This window comes from Diabrotica virgifera, chromosome 5 (assembly GCF_917563875.1).
Source record: "Diabrotica virgifera virgifera chromosome 5, PGI_DIABVI_V3a".
Classification (NCBI taxonomy): Eukaryota; Metazoa; Arthropoda; class Insecta; order Coleoptera; family Chrysomelidae; genus Diabrotica; species Diabrotica virgifera.
The window spans coordinates 116,416,598-116,437,714 of record NC_065447.1 but is presented as its reverse complement, the minus strand read 5'-3'; the positions used below and the strand labels follow the sequence as shown (position 1 = coordinate 116,437,714).

Sequence of the window (21,117 nt, the reverse complement as noted above, 5' to 3'; positions counted from 1 at the left end):
ATGCGAAGAACATTGTTATTTTTTATTCCCATTACAGCTATACTATAATATCTAGTATATTACCTGCCTATTAGGAAGATGTAACAAAAACTGCTTTTTCATTAGTTTTTGTATTATGCAAACGAAAAAATGATGGGAGTAGGTAAACTACAAACAGAAGTAGGAATAGGAAGAGATAGAACTGAATGCAGTTCGACTAGCAGGTATGCCCGAGAATGACCACTTGACACTCAAGGAAGGATTCGGCCAATTTTCATGCCCGTCAAAGAGAGTAAATTAAAGAAAATGACAATGATGGCTAGGAAAGGAAATGTTAAGATAATGTTCAGTACCAACTCAAGAAATCTATCAGTCCAGCCACAACACACCCAGGTGTGACGTCACCAAGGGGATTTTGTGCGAAAGGTTTTTAAAATTAAAAGAAAATAATTATAATTAATCATTAAATAAAGTGTTTCTATTAATAATTAATTAAATAAGAGACGGAACGCCACAAAGAATTGCAATTAATTTATCTAATGGAATATTTAATTTTTAAAGAGTTCTTTTTTTTGTAAGATATATCCATCAACTTTTCATTATTATACCTTCATTGTTACCTTTTTGTTAGGTTAATAATAGGTTTGTCCCAATACGACCAAGAACCGTCAGATTACCGTTTCGTTACTAGATAATTCACGTTCCATGGGTTCCATGGGAACGAAAAAATACGTTCCATGGTACTGCGCAGGACGGTGATCGTCGTGACGGTTTCTGGACCGTCCAAAAGTTTATGTTGGAACAAACCTAATATAAAGACGTAGATTTTATAAAAATGCGTGATTCCATGCTTGCAGGTTATTTTGCAGGTCTTCTTCTTTTTCTGAGATAACTACTACATCATCTGCGAATGCACATTCCGAAATGGTTACGCTATGGAGATTCCTGTACCCTACATGCAATTTCTTTAGTTGTGGTGTGCACTCTATCATGATTTCGTCCATAAAGATGTTGAAGAGGGTTGGGCTCATGACACCTCCTTGCCTTAGTCCTTCAGTTGTTTCGAATTCTGTTGATTTCATGTTTTTATGTATTATGTAGTTCCTATTTCTCTTATAAAGACTTTTGATGATTTCAACTAGTTTATCGTCAACACCTCTTCTTATCAAGCTGTCCCACACAGTTTGTCGTTTTACCCTGTCGAATGCCTTTTCCAGGTCTATGAAGGCCATATATGCTTTCTTTTTAGACAGTAACGTTTTTTCAATTATTTGTTTTACCGTGAAAATATGGTCTTGTACTCCTCGTCCCTTTCTAAAGCCACTCTGTGCTTCATTTAAAGTAGTTTCTGTAATGTTTCTCAGCTTTTTTTCTAGTACTGTTTCATAGACTTTGAGAGAAGAACATAATAGTGTAATTCCTCGACAGTTGTTACAATCTTTGTGGTCTCCTTTCTTATATATCGGTACTATTACTCCTATCTCCCAGTCCTTCGGTATTGTTTCTTTTTTGCTTGCTTCTTTGAATATTTCAGCTAATTGTTTTACGCCTTTCATTCTCATGTACTTCAGCATTTCCGGTGGTATATGGTCGTGTCCAGGTGCCTTTCCGTTTTTAAGTTTGCCTATTGCTTCTATTGTATCTTCGATTGTTATCTCGATGCTTGTTCTCTGTTCTTCACTACCTGTCGCGTTACTGTTTTCTTTATTCCTATCCTCTTTTGTGGTAGTTAATAATTCTTGGAAGTGTTGTCGCCATCTGTCAAAAATTTCTTTTTCTTTTGTGATTATTTTTCCTTCTTTGTTTTTAATTCTCATATCTTTACTAGGTTTGTCTGTTCTCAGAGATTTTAATGTTCTATAAAAAAGTTTTTGATTTTCTTTGCTATTGTGTTCCAGCTGTTGTCCAAATTGATGCCAACTCTTTTCCTTTTCTGTTTTTATCATATCTCTTACTGCAGTTCTTGCCTCTTTGTATTTGCTGTAATTGTTTACTGTTTTGTTTCCTAAATAATTATTCCAAAGTTTTTTCTTAGTTTTCACTTGTTGTTTTATTTCGGCATTCCACCAGTTTGTTTGTTTCACCTTGTCATTCCTTTTACTAATGCCACATACTTTTTTCGCCGCTTCCAGTAATATATTTTTAAATGATTGCCATTTTTGTTCTAGGTTGTTACTATCATTTGCATTTTCCAGAGCTGCTATTTCTAAATCAACCATTTCTTTGTATCTTAGCGCAATCTCTTTGTTTCTGAGCTTGTAAGTTCTGATTGATTCGTATTCAATTTTTCTTTTGTTTTCTTTTTTATGTTCCAGGGGTTTTTTGTTTTTATTCTTTATTCTAGCTTCCAACAAATAATGGTCACTACTTATTTCTGGTCCTATTCTGACTCTAACGTCTTGAATTACCTTTCGATTGTCGCGTTCTACTAGTATGTAATCAATAATTGACTTTTCTGATTCTCTTGGTCCTTGCCTAGTAAATTTATGTATGTCTTTGTGTTGGTAGTGTGTGTTTGTTACTATTAAATTGTTTAGTACGCAGAATTCTATTAACCGTTTTCCATTATCATTTCTCACTTCTTCACCGTACCTTCCAATTACATCCGTTACTGTCTCATCTTTGATTCCTACTCTTCCGTTGAAGTCTCCAATGACGTAAATCCGCCCTTTACTGTTTTCTATTGCTATATTTAGGTCTGTCCAGAATTTTTCTTTGATTTCTTTTTTCTCATTTTCATCGGGTCCATATGCCGTAATTATTGTCTGTGGCTCTCCCTGTTCATCTTTCATCTCAAGAGCGACTATTCTTTCTGACCAGCCTTTCCAGTCCAGCCTTACAATCGAAAATAATGGAAGGCAGGACAAAGATGTTGAAGAGAGGATAAGTAAAACATCAAAACTATTTCATGCAATAAAAAATAGCTTCTTAAACAAAAAGGAAATCACAAGAAAAACCAAACTAACTGTATTTAACACCATATATAGACCAGTGCTTACATACGGCTGTGAATCATGGATACTAACTAGAAAACTAAAAAGCAAGATACAAGCCCTAGAAATGAAGTATTTACGAAGAGTTAGAGGAGTGACAATGAGAGAAAGAATAAGAAGCACATATATACGCACAGATCTTAAGACGAAATCTGTACTTGAGTATATTGAAGAAAAACAACTAAGTTGGTGGGGACACATGAAAAGAATGAAAGACAACATACCGGTGAAGAAAATATGGGAAGCCAGGATACAAAAGAAAAGAAGTAGAGGAAGACCTAGAGAAGATTGGGATACAGTAGTCGCTAAAATCATCCAAAGAAAGGGGAAAACAATAGCAGAAGCAAGCCGATTAGCATACAATAAGAAACAATGGTCAACATTTGTACACACGTGAAAGGATGTGCCAGTCCCGACACTGAAAAGTAAAAGGGACTCAAAAGACTATATATATATATATATATATATATATATATATATATATATATATATACATATATATATATATATATATATATATATATATATATATATATATATATATATATATATATATATACATCCTACTATCAATTTGGCATCGATACATTATGCATTTACCATCGATTTGGCATCGTCTTGCAAAGTGGCATCTGTATATCGATGCCACTTTACACTACCTTAATAACTTTATTCCTGTACTTGCTACCAGAAGTCTAATCAGCTCGGTAGTTAGAGATTTGATTCCTTGATGTTACTTTAATATATCAGCTTTCCTTGTTTACCTCTTACTAAGTTATATAAGTTTATTCCATAAAATGTTTGAGTCCAAAATGATCGTACAGTGAAAATATTATATACATTTAGTTCAGTGTTTTACCGTTTTGTCGCTGCCGTTATATACATGAAAACGTATATCCCACTTTCATTATCAATCATTTTGGCATCAGAAATTTGGCATCACTGTTGAATACAATATTATTCACAACGAAAAATAGACAATTTGAGAATGTATATATTATTTTCATAAAGAAATCAGTCTGGCATCATGTTTTATTGTTTTCACCCAATTTTGAAAAAATGTGAAAACTTTGTATTATCCACGTCCGTCTGTCCGTCTGTCTGTAACCACAACTCCTCCGTCAATATACCAGCTAGAATGACAAATAAGGTATCAAATGAAAGCTGATAATCCAAGGATGGTACTAAAGGTGAGATATTTGACCTTGGCGGTCTGTCCGTCGGTCTTTACGACCGCGAATATAACTCCTCCATCATTATACCAGGTAGAATGACAAATGAGGTGTCAAATGAAAGCATATAATCCAAGGATGGTACTAACGGTGAGATATTTGACCTAGGCTGTCTTTCCGTCGGTCCCTCCGACCGCAAATATAACTCCTCCGTCATTATACCAGGTAGAATGACAAATGAGGTGTCAAAAGAAAGCTTATAATACAAGGATGGTACTAAAGGTGAGATATTTGACTTAGGCGGTCTGTGACTCGGTCCCTCCGACCGCGAATATAGCTTATCCGTCATTATACCAGGTAGAATGACAAATGAGGTGTCAAATGAAAGCTGATAATCCTAGGATGGTACTAAAGGTGAGATATTTGACCTAGGCTGTCTTTCCGTCGGTCCCTCCGACCGCGAATATAACTCCTCCGTCATTATACCAGGTAGAATGACAAATGAGGTGTCAAAAGAAATCTTATAATACAAGGATGGTACTAAAGGTCAGATATTTAACTTAGGCGATCTGTGCGCCGGTCCCTCCGACCGCCAATATAACTCCTCCATCATTATACCAGGTAGAATGACAAATGAGGTGTCAAATGAAAGCTTATATTCCAAGGATGGTAATAAAGGTGAGATATTTGACCTAGGCTGTCTTTCCGACGGTCCGTACGACCGGGAATATAACTCCTCCGTCATTATACCATGTAGAATGAGAAATGAGGTGTCAAATGAAGGCTGATATTCCAAGGATGGTACTAAAGGTGAGATATTTGACCTACATGGTCTGTCCGTCGGTCCGTCCGACCGCGAGTATAACTCCTCAATCATTATACCAGGTAGAATGATAAATGAGGTGTCAAATGAAAGCTTATAATCCAAGGATGGTACTAAAGGTGAGATATTTGGCCTAGGCAATCTTTCTGTCGGTCCGTACGACCGCGAATATAACTTCTCCGTCATTATACCAGGTAGAATGACAAATGAGGTGTCAAATGAAAGCTTATATTCCAAGGATGGTACTAAAGGTGAGATATTTGACCCAGGCTGTCTTTCCGTCGGTCCGTACGACCGCGCATATAACCCCTCCGTCGTTATACCAGGTAGAATGACAAATGAGGTGTCAAATGAAAGCTGATAATCCAATGATAGTACTACAGGTGAGCGATTTGACCTAGGCTGTCTTTCCGCCGGTCCGTACGACCGCGACTATAACTTCTGCGTCTTTATACCAAGTAGAATGACAAATGAGGTGTCAAATGAAAGCTGATAATCCAATGATGGTACTACAGGTGAGCGATTTGACCTAAGCTGTCTTTCCGCCGGTCCGTACGACCGCGACTATAACTTCTGCGTCTTTATACCAAGTAGAATGATAAATAAGGTGTCAAATGAAAGCTTATAATCCAAGGATGGTACTAAAAGTGAGATATTTGGCCTAGACAATCTTTCTGTCGGTCCGTACGACCGCGAATATAACTTCTCCGTCATTATACCAGGTAGAATGACAAATAAGGTGTCAAATGTAAGCTGGTAATACAAGGATGGTACTAAAGGTGAGATATTTGACCTAGGCGGTCTGTCGGCGGGTCCGTTCGACCGCGAATGTAACTCCTCTATCATTATACCAGCTATAATAATAAATGAGGTGTCAAATGAAAGCTTATAATCCAAGGATGGTACTAAAGGTGAGATATGTGAGCTGGGTACTCTTTCTGTCGGTCCGTACGACCGCCAATATAACTCCTCCGCCATTATACCGGGTAGAATGACAAATGAGGTGTCAAATAAAAGCTTGTGGGTGAAAACCTAGGACTTACGAAGTCCAATTTAAAAATAGGGCATATCAGAGATATGCCTTAGACATCATAGAAGACAATGACACAGAAAATCAAACAAGCAATATGTCAAAAGGGCCTTAGTTATGTATCTTCGGTCCTGTTGGCCCAATCGTGATGTATAGCACCTCAAATGATAGGATTTGACAAACAGAATACAATGAGAGAAAAATAAAATACAACCTCATGTCAAAAGGGCCTTAGTCGCGTATCTTCGGTCCTATAAGACCAATCGTGACGTACGGCATCTCAAATAATAGGACTTGACAAATAAAATACAATGACACAGAAAAATCAAATACAGCAACAAGTCAAAAGTGCCCTAGTTATGTATATCTAGTCCTATTGGTCCAATTGTGACGTACAGCAGCTCAAATGGTAGGGTTTAATGAACAGAATACAATGACACAGAAAAATCAAATACAGCAATATGTCAAAAGGGCCTTATTTACGTATCTTCGCTCCTATTGGTCCAATCGTGGCGTACAGCACCTAAAATAACTGGATTTGACTAATATAATACAATGACGTATGAAAATCAATTACAGCATCATGTCAAAAGGGCCTTAGTCTTGTATCTACGGTTCTATTGGTTCAATCGTGACGTACAGCGTCTGAAATGATGGGATTTAACTGGCAGAATAAGATGGTGTAGACAAATGAAAATGACGGCATGTAATAACACTTTAAAATTGTAGAAATAAAATGGATTAACACACATGGTATGACATATTAGGTGAGAGTATTTAACAAATAGAATACGATTACATACGTCCAGGTTTTGACAAGCGACTTCTCTACATATGATAAACGCGAAAGGGCCCCAACGTTCACTGCTCGACATAGGCCTCCCGTTCACTGCATATACCCACTGCTTTCTGACGCTGTGACTTGAGAGGATAGGATTTAACGAATAGAACGACAAAGAAGACTAAACAAGGCAGCTCACGGGAAAAACACAACTGTCCGTTTTATACTCTACAGGGAAGCATCAAATATTCAACGTAAGAATATATTAGAGTATAACGGTATGATAAATCTTTTTCTTCTTTTTTTCATTTAGTGCATTCCGTACGTTTTTTAAACATAATCAGGAGAAGTTGTTGAATTTCTGAAGTCTATAAAAGAATTTCTTAACAAACCTTTTTTTAATTGTGTTATGGATTATTTTTAAGAATGTGTTTAAAAGGCAGTTCGCAGGCTTATTGTTCAATGGTCTTATCACTTTCAAGCGCCTGTCTTTTTTGTAGGACTATTAATTGTTACTTTCTTGATTTCAACCATTCTAGCGGGGCAATGCCTTTTCTATAACTGAAATGAATATTGTTATCCATTTAATTTTTTTCCTCAATTAATTGAATGCCTCCTACTGGTGTTTGGTCTAAGCTTACCGCTTTTCCCCATTTAAGCTAAACTGCTCGTCAAAAGTTAGGGATATAGAAAATTATGCTCATTTTCATAGCTAATTTTTTCGAGAACAGATTAACGGATTCCACTATTTTTTTTAATATTTTAGATTTTTCTTTAGTATTTACACAGTTGTGCAAAGGTTTACACAAACTTCTTTTTTGTACTTATACCGAGTGGTAGGTATAAGTACAAAAAAGAAGTTTGAGTAAACCTCTTGATAGGTATTAGTTACGTATCTTCACTCCCATTGGTCCCAACGTGTCGTACGGCGGCTCAAATCATTGGAATCAGCCAACAGAATACAATGACTAGGGAGCGGATTTATATGCGATCAATTTTGATGAAATATTCGCATATATATGCGGTAAAAAATTACGAAATATGCGCAAGATATGCACAAAAATTCAAAAAATGCGCATTTCGGGAAACCACAAATTTTCTGTCTTATTTAGTAATCTTATCTATTATTTTTCAAATAAAATCATTTTTTATATATGCAATTTATTCACAGTTTTTACAAAAACTGCTACCAATAGTTACCTATTTAAAATAAAACAACAATATCACTATAAATATATCTTCGATTATAATTCACTACAATGTGTTTTTCCAAATTCTTTACGAGGAAACATATTCTTTGATCAGACAAAATATTTTTATAACTTGAAAAACTCCTTTCAACATCGATAATTGGTGCGTATTTAAAATAACTTGTTAATTTCCGTTAGAAAATCGTAAAACTTTGGCTAAAGGTGTAAATTCTCTTAACAATAGAGGATTTAAAAAATCACCAGAATTATAGGTAGGTACCTACCCTAATAGCACAAGGACGTCCAATGGACGTCCTTCACGGACTTTAGGGACGTCCATTGGACGTCCGTTTTCGTCCGAGGAACGTCCTTTATACGTCCTATTTTGGTCCAAATGTCGCGCTACCGAACGTCCATTGGACGTCCATCTAATGTCCGAGGGGACATATATTGGATCTTAATCGGACGTAAATTTGACCTTAATCGGACGTCCTAGGGGACGTAAATTGGACCCTAATCGGACGTAAATTGGACCTTAATCGGACGTAAATTGAACCTTAATCGGACGTAAATTGGACCTTAATCGGACGTAAATTGAACCTTAATCGGACGTAAATTGGACTTTAATCGGACGTAAATTGGACCTTAATCGGACGTAAATGGGACCTTAATTGGACGTAAATTGGACCTTAATCGGAGTAAATTGGATCTTAATCGGACGTCTTAGGGGACGTGAATTGGACCTTAACAGGACGTCCAATTTTGGTCCAAATTCCACGTTGCCAAACGCCCAATGGAGGTCCACCTAACGTCCGAAGGGACGTTCGGTGGACGTCAATTGGGCCTTCATAGGACGTCCCAGTTTGGTCCAATGTATTGCTGCCGATCATCCATCTAACGTCCTGGGAGGACGTTCGGTGGACGTCTAGAGACGATATTTATACCTGTGGAGAATGTATTGTGGGAAATAAAAAATATATTTTTTAAGGAACTTATATTACATCTTATATTAATTTACAATTATTGGATATTAGATTATTTACATTAAATTATAATTACATTTCTCCAATAAATTAACGCACCACCTTAAAAATGGGCCATTTTTGATGTCTCGAATTTCCTAAAGCCATTGTCCCATCTAAGTGATTTTTTTAATAATATTATAGCCTAGGCTATATGGGCTACCTCCATAAGCTTGTCATGCACGGGGAGCTATACTGTAATAATATTATATCACATCGCTGAGGGAACTCTACATTACATATACCTCGTCCAATTTACTTACCGTTGCACGTCATCCGCGCCATAGCCTGTGACACGATACCAACACGAAATATCTAGGCGGTAGGTGTGTTCCCCTTTAGAATCATTTTGATTCTAAAAAAGAACACACCTACCGCCTAGATATTTCGTGTTGGTATCGTGTCACAGGCTATGGCGCGGATGACGTGCAACGGTAAGTAAATTGGACGAGGTATATACTTTTCGAATCAAAACTTTTATTCTCTTAATATTATTACTTAAAAAATATATACTACATTCGTCTCGCTAAACTCGAAAAATAACTTATAAACCATAAAAATCTCCAAAAATATAAATGACATAAATGAGAATTGGCACAATTATTATTATGGTTTTAAGTTGATTTTTCGGATTTAACTACAATATTATGCAAAAAATTATGTTATATCGCAGATTTAAAATGGGTTTATCTCGAAAACAGTTATATTAAGTTTAGCGAGATGATTGTAGTACACTTTTTTTAAGTAAAAATATTAAGAGAATAAAAGTAGACTGGTACGCAGTCTGATTTTTGCATAAGAGTTTAATGAAATGGTAACAAATCAATTGGAAGTTCTGTCCGACAAAATACATGGAACGTTTTCGGTAGTCTGATGTTCCAAGTTTTTAACCTGTTCCACAATTAAAACTTCCCCGGTTCCAGTATTCCCGTACATCAAAGTTTGTCCGACTAGGCACCGTGAAGCTATTAACAAATTTTCAGCTTGCTGTTAATCAACTTTTTTTATTACGCGGGATCCAGGTCTATAAATGAATACAATAAATAAGTAGGTAGGTACATATTATACACTTATTTATACGAGTACAATTAATAGTAGAGCTGGTTTTTGGGATGTTACAAGCAGCATTTGCATTTCCACAGAGATACTTATGACAGAAATAATAAAATACCGAGACGGACTATTATTATAATAATTTACAATAGGACCCGACGGCCGACGCTATAGGGACAGGTAAAATTTATGACTGAACAATGCACCGAGCATCGATACAAGCAATATGTACCGGTCGAAGGTTATTTTTTATTGTGCCAAATGGACGTATATAGTACCTACCTTTAAAAATCGAATACACAAATTAAAAGATATTTAACAACCATAAAGATTTGTCAAACTCTATCACCGACTTCATGAAAACAAGTATTACTACATTCTTTGATGGTTTTTGTTGTAAATTTTAAAGGATTGACATGAAATTTGGCATACGCATAGCTAACATGCCAAAGAAAAAAAGTGATATTGTGCCAATGTGTGCTATTGCCCTGGGGTGAGTTTCACTCTTTCTCTGGGGTGAAAAACGTTCAAAATAAGTCCGGACTTCGATAAACTGATTAATATTAAGCAACCTTTATTCCATACTTACAAAGTATGTGTACTTACAAATTAGTATGTGAATTTGGGGGGTGAGTTTCACCCCGAGGAGGGGTGATATACAAAATATAGATAGATACACAAAAGATATACAAAAATGTTTCAAAACATCGAAAAAATGTGGTAAAATGCAAATATACATATCATATTATGATAAAATTGCGATTTTGGCGATTTGCCTTTTTGGATAGAATGATGATGATGTTGATTAGGATAAAACTGCGAAGAATTTTTTTATCGAAATATAGTAAAAAATATGAAAAATATACCAAAAAGCTTGAAAAAATATGTAAGTATGTAAGGAAAAACATAAATAATTAAATAAACTTTTGACAACACAACACAAAAGTTTGAAACACTCACTATTTGGATTGGTTGTCCTGGCTTGTGATTTTCTTCTTTGCAGATGACGCTCACGGATCGATGTCAATGTCCAACGGACGTCCGAGCACGGACGTCCAATGGACGTCCAAAGGACGTTCATATTTATTCAACACGTAAGTACGTCCAACGTCGGACGTCCGAAGGACGTTCATTTATAGTCCATCCGCATTAGGACTAAAACTGGACCTATTTTGGGCACACGTACGCTCAACTTCAAAAAGATGCTCTCAATATTCATCTGTAGTAAGGATACATTGATAAAAATTATATTTTTGCTTATTAGAATTAACCACCAAGCTTCTATCATCTTGGTAACGGGAATAATAAAACATTATAAAGTCCACTTTACATCAACAATAATTGAACAAGAAATTGACGACAAGTTATTCAAGGTCAAATTTGGCTTATACAAAACACAATTCTACTTCCAATTTTGCCGTGAATAAACAGAAAATAAAGAAATTTGACAAAATAAAACATATCCAATTGTTCTATTTCATCAAATTCCTTCATTTTCTTTTACAAATCATACATTTTGTACTCGTCAAATTTGGCCTTGAATAACTTAGTCAATTTCTTGTTCAATTTATTGTTGATGTAGAGTGGACATAACGAATAATTTACCGATCAGATTTTCACACTTTACATAAAAACAAAAACATGTATTAGATATTAAACTACATATACAGTTTTGAATTAAATATGATTTATAATCTTTTCCATTTAAACTATTTTATTAACATAATTAAGTTAATATTTTATTAAATAATTTTGCTGTTTAATCCCCTTATTGGTAGAATATGTCCAATATGGACGATTGGAAAAGGTCCGTATTTCGTCCGAGTACGGACGTCCAAAGGACGTTCATATTTATTCCACCCGAAGGACGTCCAACACCGGACGTCCGAAGGACGTACATATTTAGTCCACCCGAAGGACGTCCAACGCCGGACGTCCAAAGGACGTACATATTTAGTCCACCTGAAGGACGTCCAACGCCGGACGTCCAAAGGACGTACATATTTAGTACACCCGAAGTACGTCCAGCGTCGGACGTCCAAAGGACGTCCGTTTATGGTCCATGGACGTTAGGACCAAAAATTGACCTATTTTGGACGTCCAAAGGACGTCGTGTGCTATTAGGGTATTAAATATAACAAAAGTATATAAAATTCGGATTTCCGGGTAAAACATCCTTCGTCATTTTAACATCCTACAATCATTTCATAACGGCGGCGTATTATCCTATAAGTACTTTGTGTAGAGATCGTTTATTTTCTAAGAAAAAATGAAAGGCGGTTAATGAGCTGTCTCTCTTGGTTCTCGAATTAATACAGACCACAGCCTGTGCGTGGAAATATTTTGTCGAATTAAAAAATTTAAATTTTGTTTTGGACTAATGAAATAAAACATTTTAGTAGTTCCAAAATGACACAAAATCTAGGCATCGGATAAAAAAGTCTATTTGAAGAAAGTGTATTTTTTTGTTCTTCTTAATGGCGGTACAGGCTCGTTTTTTTAATATTGTATTTAATTACAGAATAATTTTCAAATATTACCTAATATATTTTTCAAATTGGGCTCTGTACCGCCATTCTTTATTATATTACGGATACGTGTGCCAAATATCTTGAAAAAATATTAAAAATTACAGCCGCAATCTTGGAACGCGTTTTGGCTACCTGTTGATCGCTACTGTATCACCTTAAACAATTTTTTAAACAAATTCACAAAAATAATTTTTTCATTACGAACGATTTTTTAGATAAGTTGGGTTATTCTGAGCAAAAAAGGTATCTTGAGATTTTTCTCTAAAATTGATTTTTGTCGAGTTATATGGCCATTTTCGCATTTTTCAGGTTTTAAATCGCGTATAACTCGACAACAATCAATTTTAGAGAAAATTGACAAGAGACCTTTTTTGTTCAGAATGTCCAAAATTATCTAAAAAAAAATTGTTCAAAGTGAAAAAATTATTTTTGTGGATTTGTTTAAAAAATTGTTTAAACAATTTTTCGACCACGGCACCTTGTGAATATGTTATTAGGACCTCTTTTTGAGTAAGTTTGTGCAAAAAAATCGAATCGGAATAATTTCACTAACAGGGGCGACGATAAATCCGGGACTATAGCGCTAATTATTAATAATTAAAAATAACAGCTTTGTAATAAAATAATGACAAAAATCTCTTAAGGACCTTGAAGCAAGGGTTTGAAACTTGATCTGCTCACTTTTTAATTTCATAATAATAACTTTTAATCGAGTTATTAAGACTTAAAAATGGCCATTTTCGCATTTTTCAAATTTTTAATCGCATATAACTCGACAACAATCAATTTTAAACAAAAATGGCAAGACACCTTTTTTGCCCAGAATGACACAAGTTATCTAAAAAAAATTGTTCGAAATGAAAAAATTGTTTTTGTGAATTTGTTTCAAAAAAATTTTTTAAACAATTTTTCGACCAATGCACCGCCCGGCACCCTTTGGATATGTTATAAGGACCTCTTTTTGAGTAAGTTTGTGCAAAAAAATCGAATCGGAATAATTTCGCTAGCGGGGGCGACGATACTGCCCGGTCTACTTTTGATGCTGATGGTGATAGAATAGATACTTTTTATATAACAAAAATAAAACTTTTTTTAAACTCTTTAAAAAATTTGTAGCGGGTTTTCCCCGAAAAGTGCGTTATTTTTTGGACATTTTACGTTGAACTAGTCGATTTGGAATTTGACGAATAAGAACCAACTTTTGATTAGCTCCAACTCTGTTTTTATTGTGTGTCCAGACTTCATACATACATCATTTTTTTTACTGTTTTATAAGCTTTATATTTGCTAGGAATAGTTTTTCGATCAAATACTTACTTTTTGATTTATTTGCGAAAAACCATCTAAAAACAAAAGTTACAAGGAATTTAATTAGTTTATCCACTTACGGACTTATTTGGACCTATATTTTTTCACACTCGAGAAGGGGGTGGTACTCATCCCCAGAAAAAAAGCACACACTGGCACTTTGATGTTCATTTCGCGAAATATCGCAGGGTTCGTATTTAAAATTTTTAATTTACTCCTCACCCCTTTCCGTGGGGGTTCGTTTTTGGTATCATTCGATAGACTTTTGAAAAATATTGAACACGCATTTTTTAGTTTTTCGATCTGACGTTCATTTCGCGAAATATTCGCTTTTTTGTGAAACTTTGTGACTTGCCCATCATTTCTTCAGATTTGGGAACACTTAATAATCGGAGGGGGCCAAGTCAGGAGAGTAAGCCGCATGAGAAAGTAATTAGAACCCCAACTCGAATTTTTGCTACTGTCACAACGCTCTTGTGAGTCGATGTATTGTCTTAGGTCTTGAGAACACTTTTTTCTTCTGCTTATGGAGTCGTTTTTCATTCATCACATACCGGAACTCACCACATAAATTTTGAAGACCCTGACATCAAAACTGTATTAAATTATATGTGATCTAAGTAAGTTAATGAAAAGTCAGAATAGATAGAGTAGAACACTTATAAAAAAAATTGTAACAAGCAATTGGACATCGTAAGTTCTAATTTTTCACAAAAAGTGACCGGAAGTTGAACCGGCAGTCGATATTTGAACCCTTCGTGTAACTTTTTGTCAGCTGATATGACGGATGAATTTTGTTCACCTACAGATATGGACGAACAGACAGGCATGAAACCGGAAGTATGTATTTGTTCTGGTCTTTCTTAGTCGTGTTGACCAATAGTTTGTACTATTTCGACGAATTTAAAACAGTACTTTCGGTTGCAACTCTGGAACAGGCAGTCCGAGGTCAAACTTCTCACATGTAATATCATATTTTGGTTATAGGCTTTCATTTGACACCTTATTTGTCATTCTTTCTGTCCTACTAATAGACGAGTTGTGTTTATTGACGGACAGACATGGATAATTCTAGGTTTTCACATTTAATGATAAAAACAATAATTATACAATTCAGTTAACCTGACTATATCATTGTGATAATGACTTCTTATCTAAAAGTGACAACGGCAATAATTGCCGTTGTAATAATTATTATTCCATTCACTCACGATAAAATATCGCAAAACCTCCAGATTTTAAAGAACCGCTTGGATTGACATAAAATTTGGCACACACGTAGCTAAAATGCCAAAGAAAAAAGTGAGATTATGCCGATATGTTCTCTTGTCCTGGATGTGACTTTCACCCCTTCTTGGAGGTGAAAAAACATACGTGCAAAATAAGTCCGGAAGTGGATAAACTGACTAATTCTAATTCTAAGCAAATTTTGTTCTATAAAAGTTTTAGGTCAATACTTTTCGAGGTATGTGCGAGTGAATATGTTTATTTTTCATAGAAAAACACGTTTTGGACGGATTTTCGCAAATAACTCAAAAAGTAAGTATGTACATATTTTATCGAAGAAAATATTCCTAGCAATAATATAGCTTATGAAAAAGAGGTGTCAGTATAAGGTCTGTAGACCCAGTAGAAGCAGGGTTGCAGCTAATGAAAAATAGGTTCTTATTCGTCAAATACCAAATCGAATATTTCAACGTAAAATAACCAAAAAAATAAAGCACTTTTCGGGAAACACTCATCATAACTCTTTTAAAGTGTTTAAAAAAAATTTTTTTTGGTGTTTTTAAAACAGTTTCTAGCGTGAAAAGTAAGCAAGTTACGCTGAAAATAAAATCGTTCCCTTTTTTTTGGCAAAAGAAAGTCATGAAAATTAATTGTTACCGCTTCACACGTTACTTTAGATAAATGTATTGTTTATACAGGGTGTCTCCGAAAATAGTGCGTTCCTTTAAGGTGTGGATATAATACACAATTTAGAACAAAAAGGTGTTGTAACATTTTTTTCTAAAGTTAACCGTTTCAACAAAAATTACGTTGTTCTCCATAAGAGTAAATTTTTATTTTCATAAATTTATATGACCTGGCAACATGGCGTAGAAGAACCTGTGACTGTGAAATTTAATCTAATGGGACCCCTTGTTTATTTACTAATTGAGTATCAATTTGCATATCAAAATGTATTTTCGTTTTTTGGTCAAACGGCTGAATTTAGAATAAAATGTTATAAGACTTTTTTGCTCTACATTGTGCTTTCTATCTATACCTTTAAGGAACGCACTATTTTCGGGGAAACCCTGTATATGATCTGTAAGTTGCATTGGTTCAAAATGCTTATTTTTGAAAGGGGTTTTGTTGAAAGGCCTCGAACGAATCACTAGTCACGAGTATGTATATGCAAATTTTGAACAGCCATATCTTAACCAATTTTTGTCTTCCAGAAAATCAAAAAATTCTAAATATTTAAAAAAGCAACACCTACATTTTTTACTCTTTAAGATATTTGGTATCACTAATAATTTTTAAGTTATTTTGACAAAAGTCTTTTTTTCAAAATTAAAGATTTAAAAAAATTTACTTTAAAACCAAATTTTTCCACAAATAAGCACTTTGAACTGATGAAACTTACAAACACAAACAATACATAAAGTTACTTGTGAAGTGGTAACGATTAATTCCATTTGGGCTGTTAATTAGAGGGAGTTTTTAGAATATTTTTAACCAAAAAAAAAGGAACAACTGTATTTTGAGCGTAACCTGCTTACTCTTGCTGCTGGAAACTTAAAAAAAAAATAAAAATAAACGTTTTCTTAAACACTTTAAGAAAGTTGTAATAAGTTTTCCCAGAAAAGTGTTTCATTTTTTTTATTTCACGTTAAAATATTCGATTTGGAATTTGAGATATAAGAGCTTATTTTTCACTATAGTCTGTTTTTAAACAAGAGGAGTCATTCAAATTTCCCGCGCCGTACACCTTGTTTGTAATTGGTACAACCTCAGGCAATTTTACTCATATCAAATTTTGACACTATTGGCATTTCATAGGTTAGTTTATTTATTTTATCAGCAATTTTTGTATTTTCTGCGTTCTTCCTTTTATTTTTAGATTTTTAGTCAAGATTACCGTCAAAGGCCGATATGATCAACCAAAAAAGAAGATTTATCTGATGATATTTCTAGTGACTTTCTTGGGTGTGAATCTGCCATTTAGTTTACCTACTCCTCTTGGTTTTAAAACAAAGCTTAGCAATAACTCTGCTTCTACTGGGTCTACAGACCTGACACATATACCATTTTTTCACTTTTTTATAAGCTATATTTACTATTTTCTAATTTTTTTTCAATAAAGTACCTACTTTTTGAGTTATTTGCGAAAAACCGTATAAAAACGTTTTTTTTTTTGTTGAAAAATGAACATATTCACTCGCAAATATCTCTAAAATTATTGACTTAGTGAAAAACGCTATAAAATAGAAGTTGCTTAGAATTAGTCAGTTTATCCAATTCCTGACTTATTTGAACGTATTTGTTTTCATACCCTATAACCGACGAAACTCACCTCCAGATCAAAAGCACATATCGGCACAATATCACTTTTTTTCTTTAACATATTAGCTATAGGTACGTGTCCCAAATTTTATGTCAAACCAAGCGTTTCTTCAAAATTCTGACCAAAAACCCTAAGTAAATTAAACGAAAATATAAAATGAATTTTTCAAACAAATATTTTAAGTCGGTATGAGAAATTTTAATTTAACAGATGAAATCAAATAAACACAATTCAACTCGTAAAATATTTAGACCCTTGCTTGGTAATCCAGCTGAACAGGTAAAGAACCTACCTTTTATGTAGTTTATAATCTGAGAGGATGGAATATTTTACCAAAATATTCCATCCTCTAAGTTTACAATAGACCTTTTCTACCTGTCCTCAAAAGATCGGTATTTTTAACTCGTGGCAACGTCGAAAAGCGGCAAAATGATGGGAAATACACATTTTTATGTGGTGGAAGTCAAAATGGTTATGAAGTGTAAAAATTTTTGTATATAATTTAAATTTTTAAAATTAAAATTTTAGAAAACTGAGAACGATACAGGGCGTTAAAAAATGCGCTCAACAAACATACACGAATTAAAATTCGAAAATGATAGTATTTCTTGGTGATGCCAAATGACTGCAACATGAAAAGATGACATAATGATAGCGGGATGTATATATATATATATATATATATATATATATATATATATATATATATATATATATATATGAAAGGAAACGGCGATTGCATTTTATTTCACTTCGACCACCACCGATATTCTACACGACGTGTTTCGAGCTCATGTCAAGCTCTCGTCAGGAACATCTAGGTGGATGGTCGAGGTGTAAGAAAATGCTTTTGGCCTTTCTGGTAATAATAAAATAACCAGACTTCAGTACACTTGGTACGACATCTATATGAATTAAATGAAAAGTTTTCTCTGGTATACAGAAGAAATCTTTTCCGTAGCGGACGCGAAAATGTAAATTTCAAAGTCTTCATAAAAGACGATGAACGACAAAAGACACCTCTTTGTGTCACAGATTTGTCTACAAAGCCACGTTATTCGCTACACATTCGTCAATAACGGAGAAAAACCGTGATATGAAAGGAAACGGCGATTGCATTTTATTTCACTTCGACCACCACCGATATTCTACACGACGTGTTTCGAGCTCATGTCAAGCTCTCGTCAGGAACATCTAGGTGGATGGTCGAGGTGTAAGAAAATGCTTTTGGCCTTTCTGGTAATAATAAAATAACCAGACTTCAGTACACTTGGTACGACATCTATATGAATTAAATGAAAAGTTTTCTCTGGTATACAGAAGAAATCTTTTCCGTAGCGGACGCGAAAATGTAAATTTCAAAGTCTTCATAAAAGACGATGAACGACAAAAGACACCTCTTTGTGTCACAGATTTGTCTACAAAGCCACGTTATTCGCTACACATTCGTCAATAACGGAGAAAAACCGTGATATGAAAGGAAACGGCGATTGCATTTTATTTCACTTCGACCACCACCGATATTCTACACGACGTGTTTCGAGCTCATGTCAAGCTCTCGTCAGGAACATCTAGGTGGATGGTCGAGGTGTAAGAAAATGCTTTTGGCCTTTCTGGTAATAATAAAATAACCAGACTTCAGTACACTTGGTACGACATCTATATGAATTAAATGAAAAGTTTTCTCTGGTATACAGAAGAAATCTTTTCCGTAGCGGACGCGAAAATGTAAATTTCAAAGTCTTCATAAAAGACGATGAACGACAACAGACACCTCTTTTTGTCACAGATTTGTCTACAAAGCCACGTTATTCGCTACACATTCGTCAATAACGGAGAAAAACCGTGATATGAAAGGAAACGGCGATTGCATGTTATTTCACTTCGACCACCACCGATATTCTACACGACGTGTTTCGAGCTCATGTCAAGCTCTCGTCAGGAACATCTAGGTGGATGGTCGAAGTGTAAGAAAATGCTTTTGGCCTTTCTGGTAATAATAAAATAACCAGACTTCAGTACACTTGGTACGACATCTATATGAATTAAATGAAAAGTTTTCTCTGGTATACAGAAGAAATCTTTTCCGTAGCGGACGCGATCTGGTTATTTTATTATTACCAGAAAGGCCAAAAGCATTTTCTTACACCTCGACCATCCATCTAGATGTTCCTGACGAGAGCTTGACATGAGCTCGAAACACGTCGTGTAGAATATCGGTGGTGGTCGAAGTGAAATAAAATGCAATCGCCGTTTCCTTTCATATCACGGTTTTTCTCCGTTATTGACGAATGTGTAGCGAATAACGTGGCTTTGTAGACAAATCTGTGACACAAAGAGGTGTCTTTTGTCGTTCATCGTCTTTTATGAAGACTTTGAAATTTACATTTTCGCGTCCGCTACGGAAAAGATTTCTTCTGTATACCAGAGAAAACTTTTCATTTAATTCATATATATATATATATATATATATATATATATATATATATATATATATATATATATATATATATATATATTTTATAAAAATATTTACATAAGTATAATACTATTTTTGTAAGTTCCTGCTCTATCTTTTAGGTTTGCACCTTGCTGATAGCCACTGTGCTAGCAGAAGAAACATCAAAAAAGAAGCGTGGCTTACTGCTTGGCGGAGGAGATGATTTTGGTCACGGTGGAGGATTTGGAGGACATGGAAGTGGATCAAGTTTGGGAGGACATGATTTTGGCAGCAGTTTTAGCGGTCATGGTGTAGGGGGCAATCAAGGAGGACCCGTAAGTTTTGACGGAGGATTTGGTGGAGGTATTGGAGGAGCTGAAAGTCACGTCAGCCACATTACACTTCACAAAACAGTCAACGTACCAGTTCCTCAGCCATATCCCGTTCCTGTCGAAAAGAAGATCCCATACCCTGTTAAAGTACCAGTGGCTGTAAAAGTGGACAAACCCTATCCCGTCCATGTTCCCAAACCATATCCAGTGCATATCGACAAACCTTACCCAGTTAAAATCGTTAAAGATGTACCTTATCCTGTCAAAGTACCATACAAAGTTCCCGTCCCTGTAAAAGTGCCCGTACACATTCCAAAACCTTACCCAGTACCAGTACATAAACCTGTTCCAGTTCATATACCAGATATCCAAATCGTAAAGAAACCTGTACCTGTCGTTATCCACGCCGGTCATGGAGGTGACAGTTATGGTTCCAGTGGACTTGGAAATCATGGATCCATAGGACATGGAGCAAGTGGTTTAGAAGGTCAAGAAAGCTTCGGCGGAAGTGATCATGTTGGAGTAAGCAATCTAGGAGGACACGCAAGTTTTGGAGGAAGTGGTCATTTTGGATCTTCTAGTTTTAGCTCCTCTGATTTTAGTGGTCACGGTATCTCTTCATCATTAGGAGGAGGATATGGTCATCACTAAATTCAGGCAAATGTTTAAGATGTATATTAAAAATAGCTCTGACCAAAGAAGACAGAGATTTTTTTTTAATATGTGTAAACAGATTATTCTTGTTCGCAACTGTGATATCGACTGTATCAATTCTTTAATTTATGTATTCTAATAAAGACTCATTTTTTATTATCTGACTGTGAAGTTATTTTGTTATAAATATCTTTTTAGTTTCATGAATTTGCGGTTTATGTTTTTCATTCAAGCATAGTATTCACACCATAGTATAATT

The 21,117-nt window shown here is 34.9% G+C and overlaps 1 protein-coding gene across 1 annotated transcript in view; it reads left to right on the top strand.

The window, feature by feature from the left end:
- The window catches only part of LOC126885445 (pupal cuticle protein 36-like), a 48,894-nt gene extending 27,877 nt beyond the window's left edge, over positions 1-21,017 (top strand). The window contains exon 3 of the mRNA XM_050652016.1: positions 20,013-21,017. Coding sequence (XP_050507973.1) covers positions 20,013-20,855 — 843 coding nt within the window. The 3' untranslated portion in view covers positions 20,856-21,017. The remainder of the gene's footprint in view (positions 1-20,012) is intronic.
- The last annotated feature ends 100 nt before the right edge of the window (positions 21,018-21,117 follow it).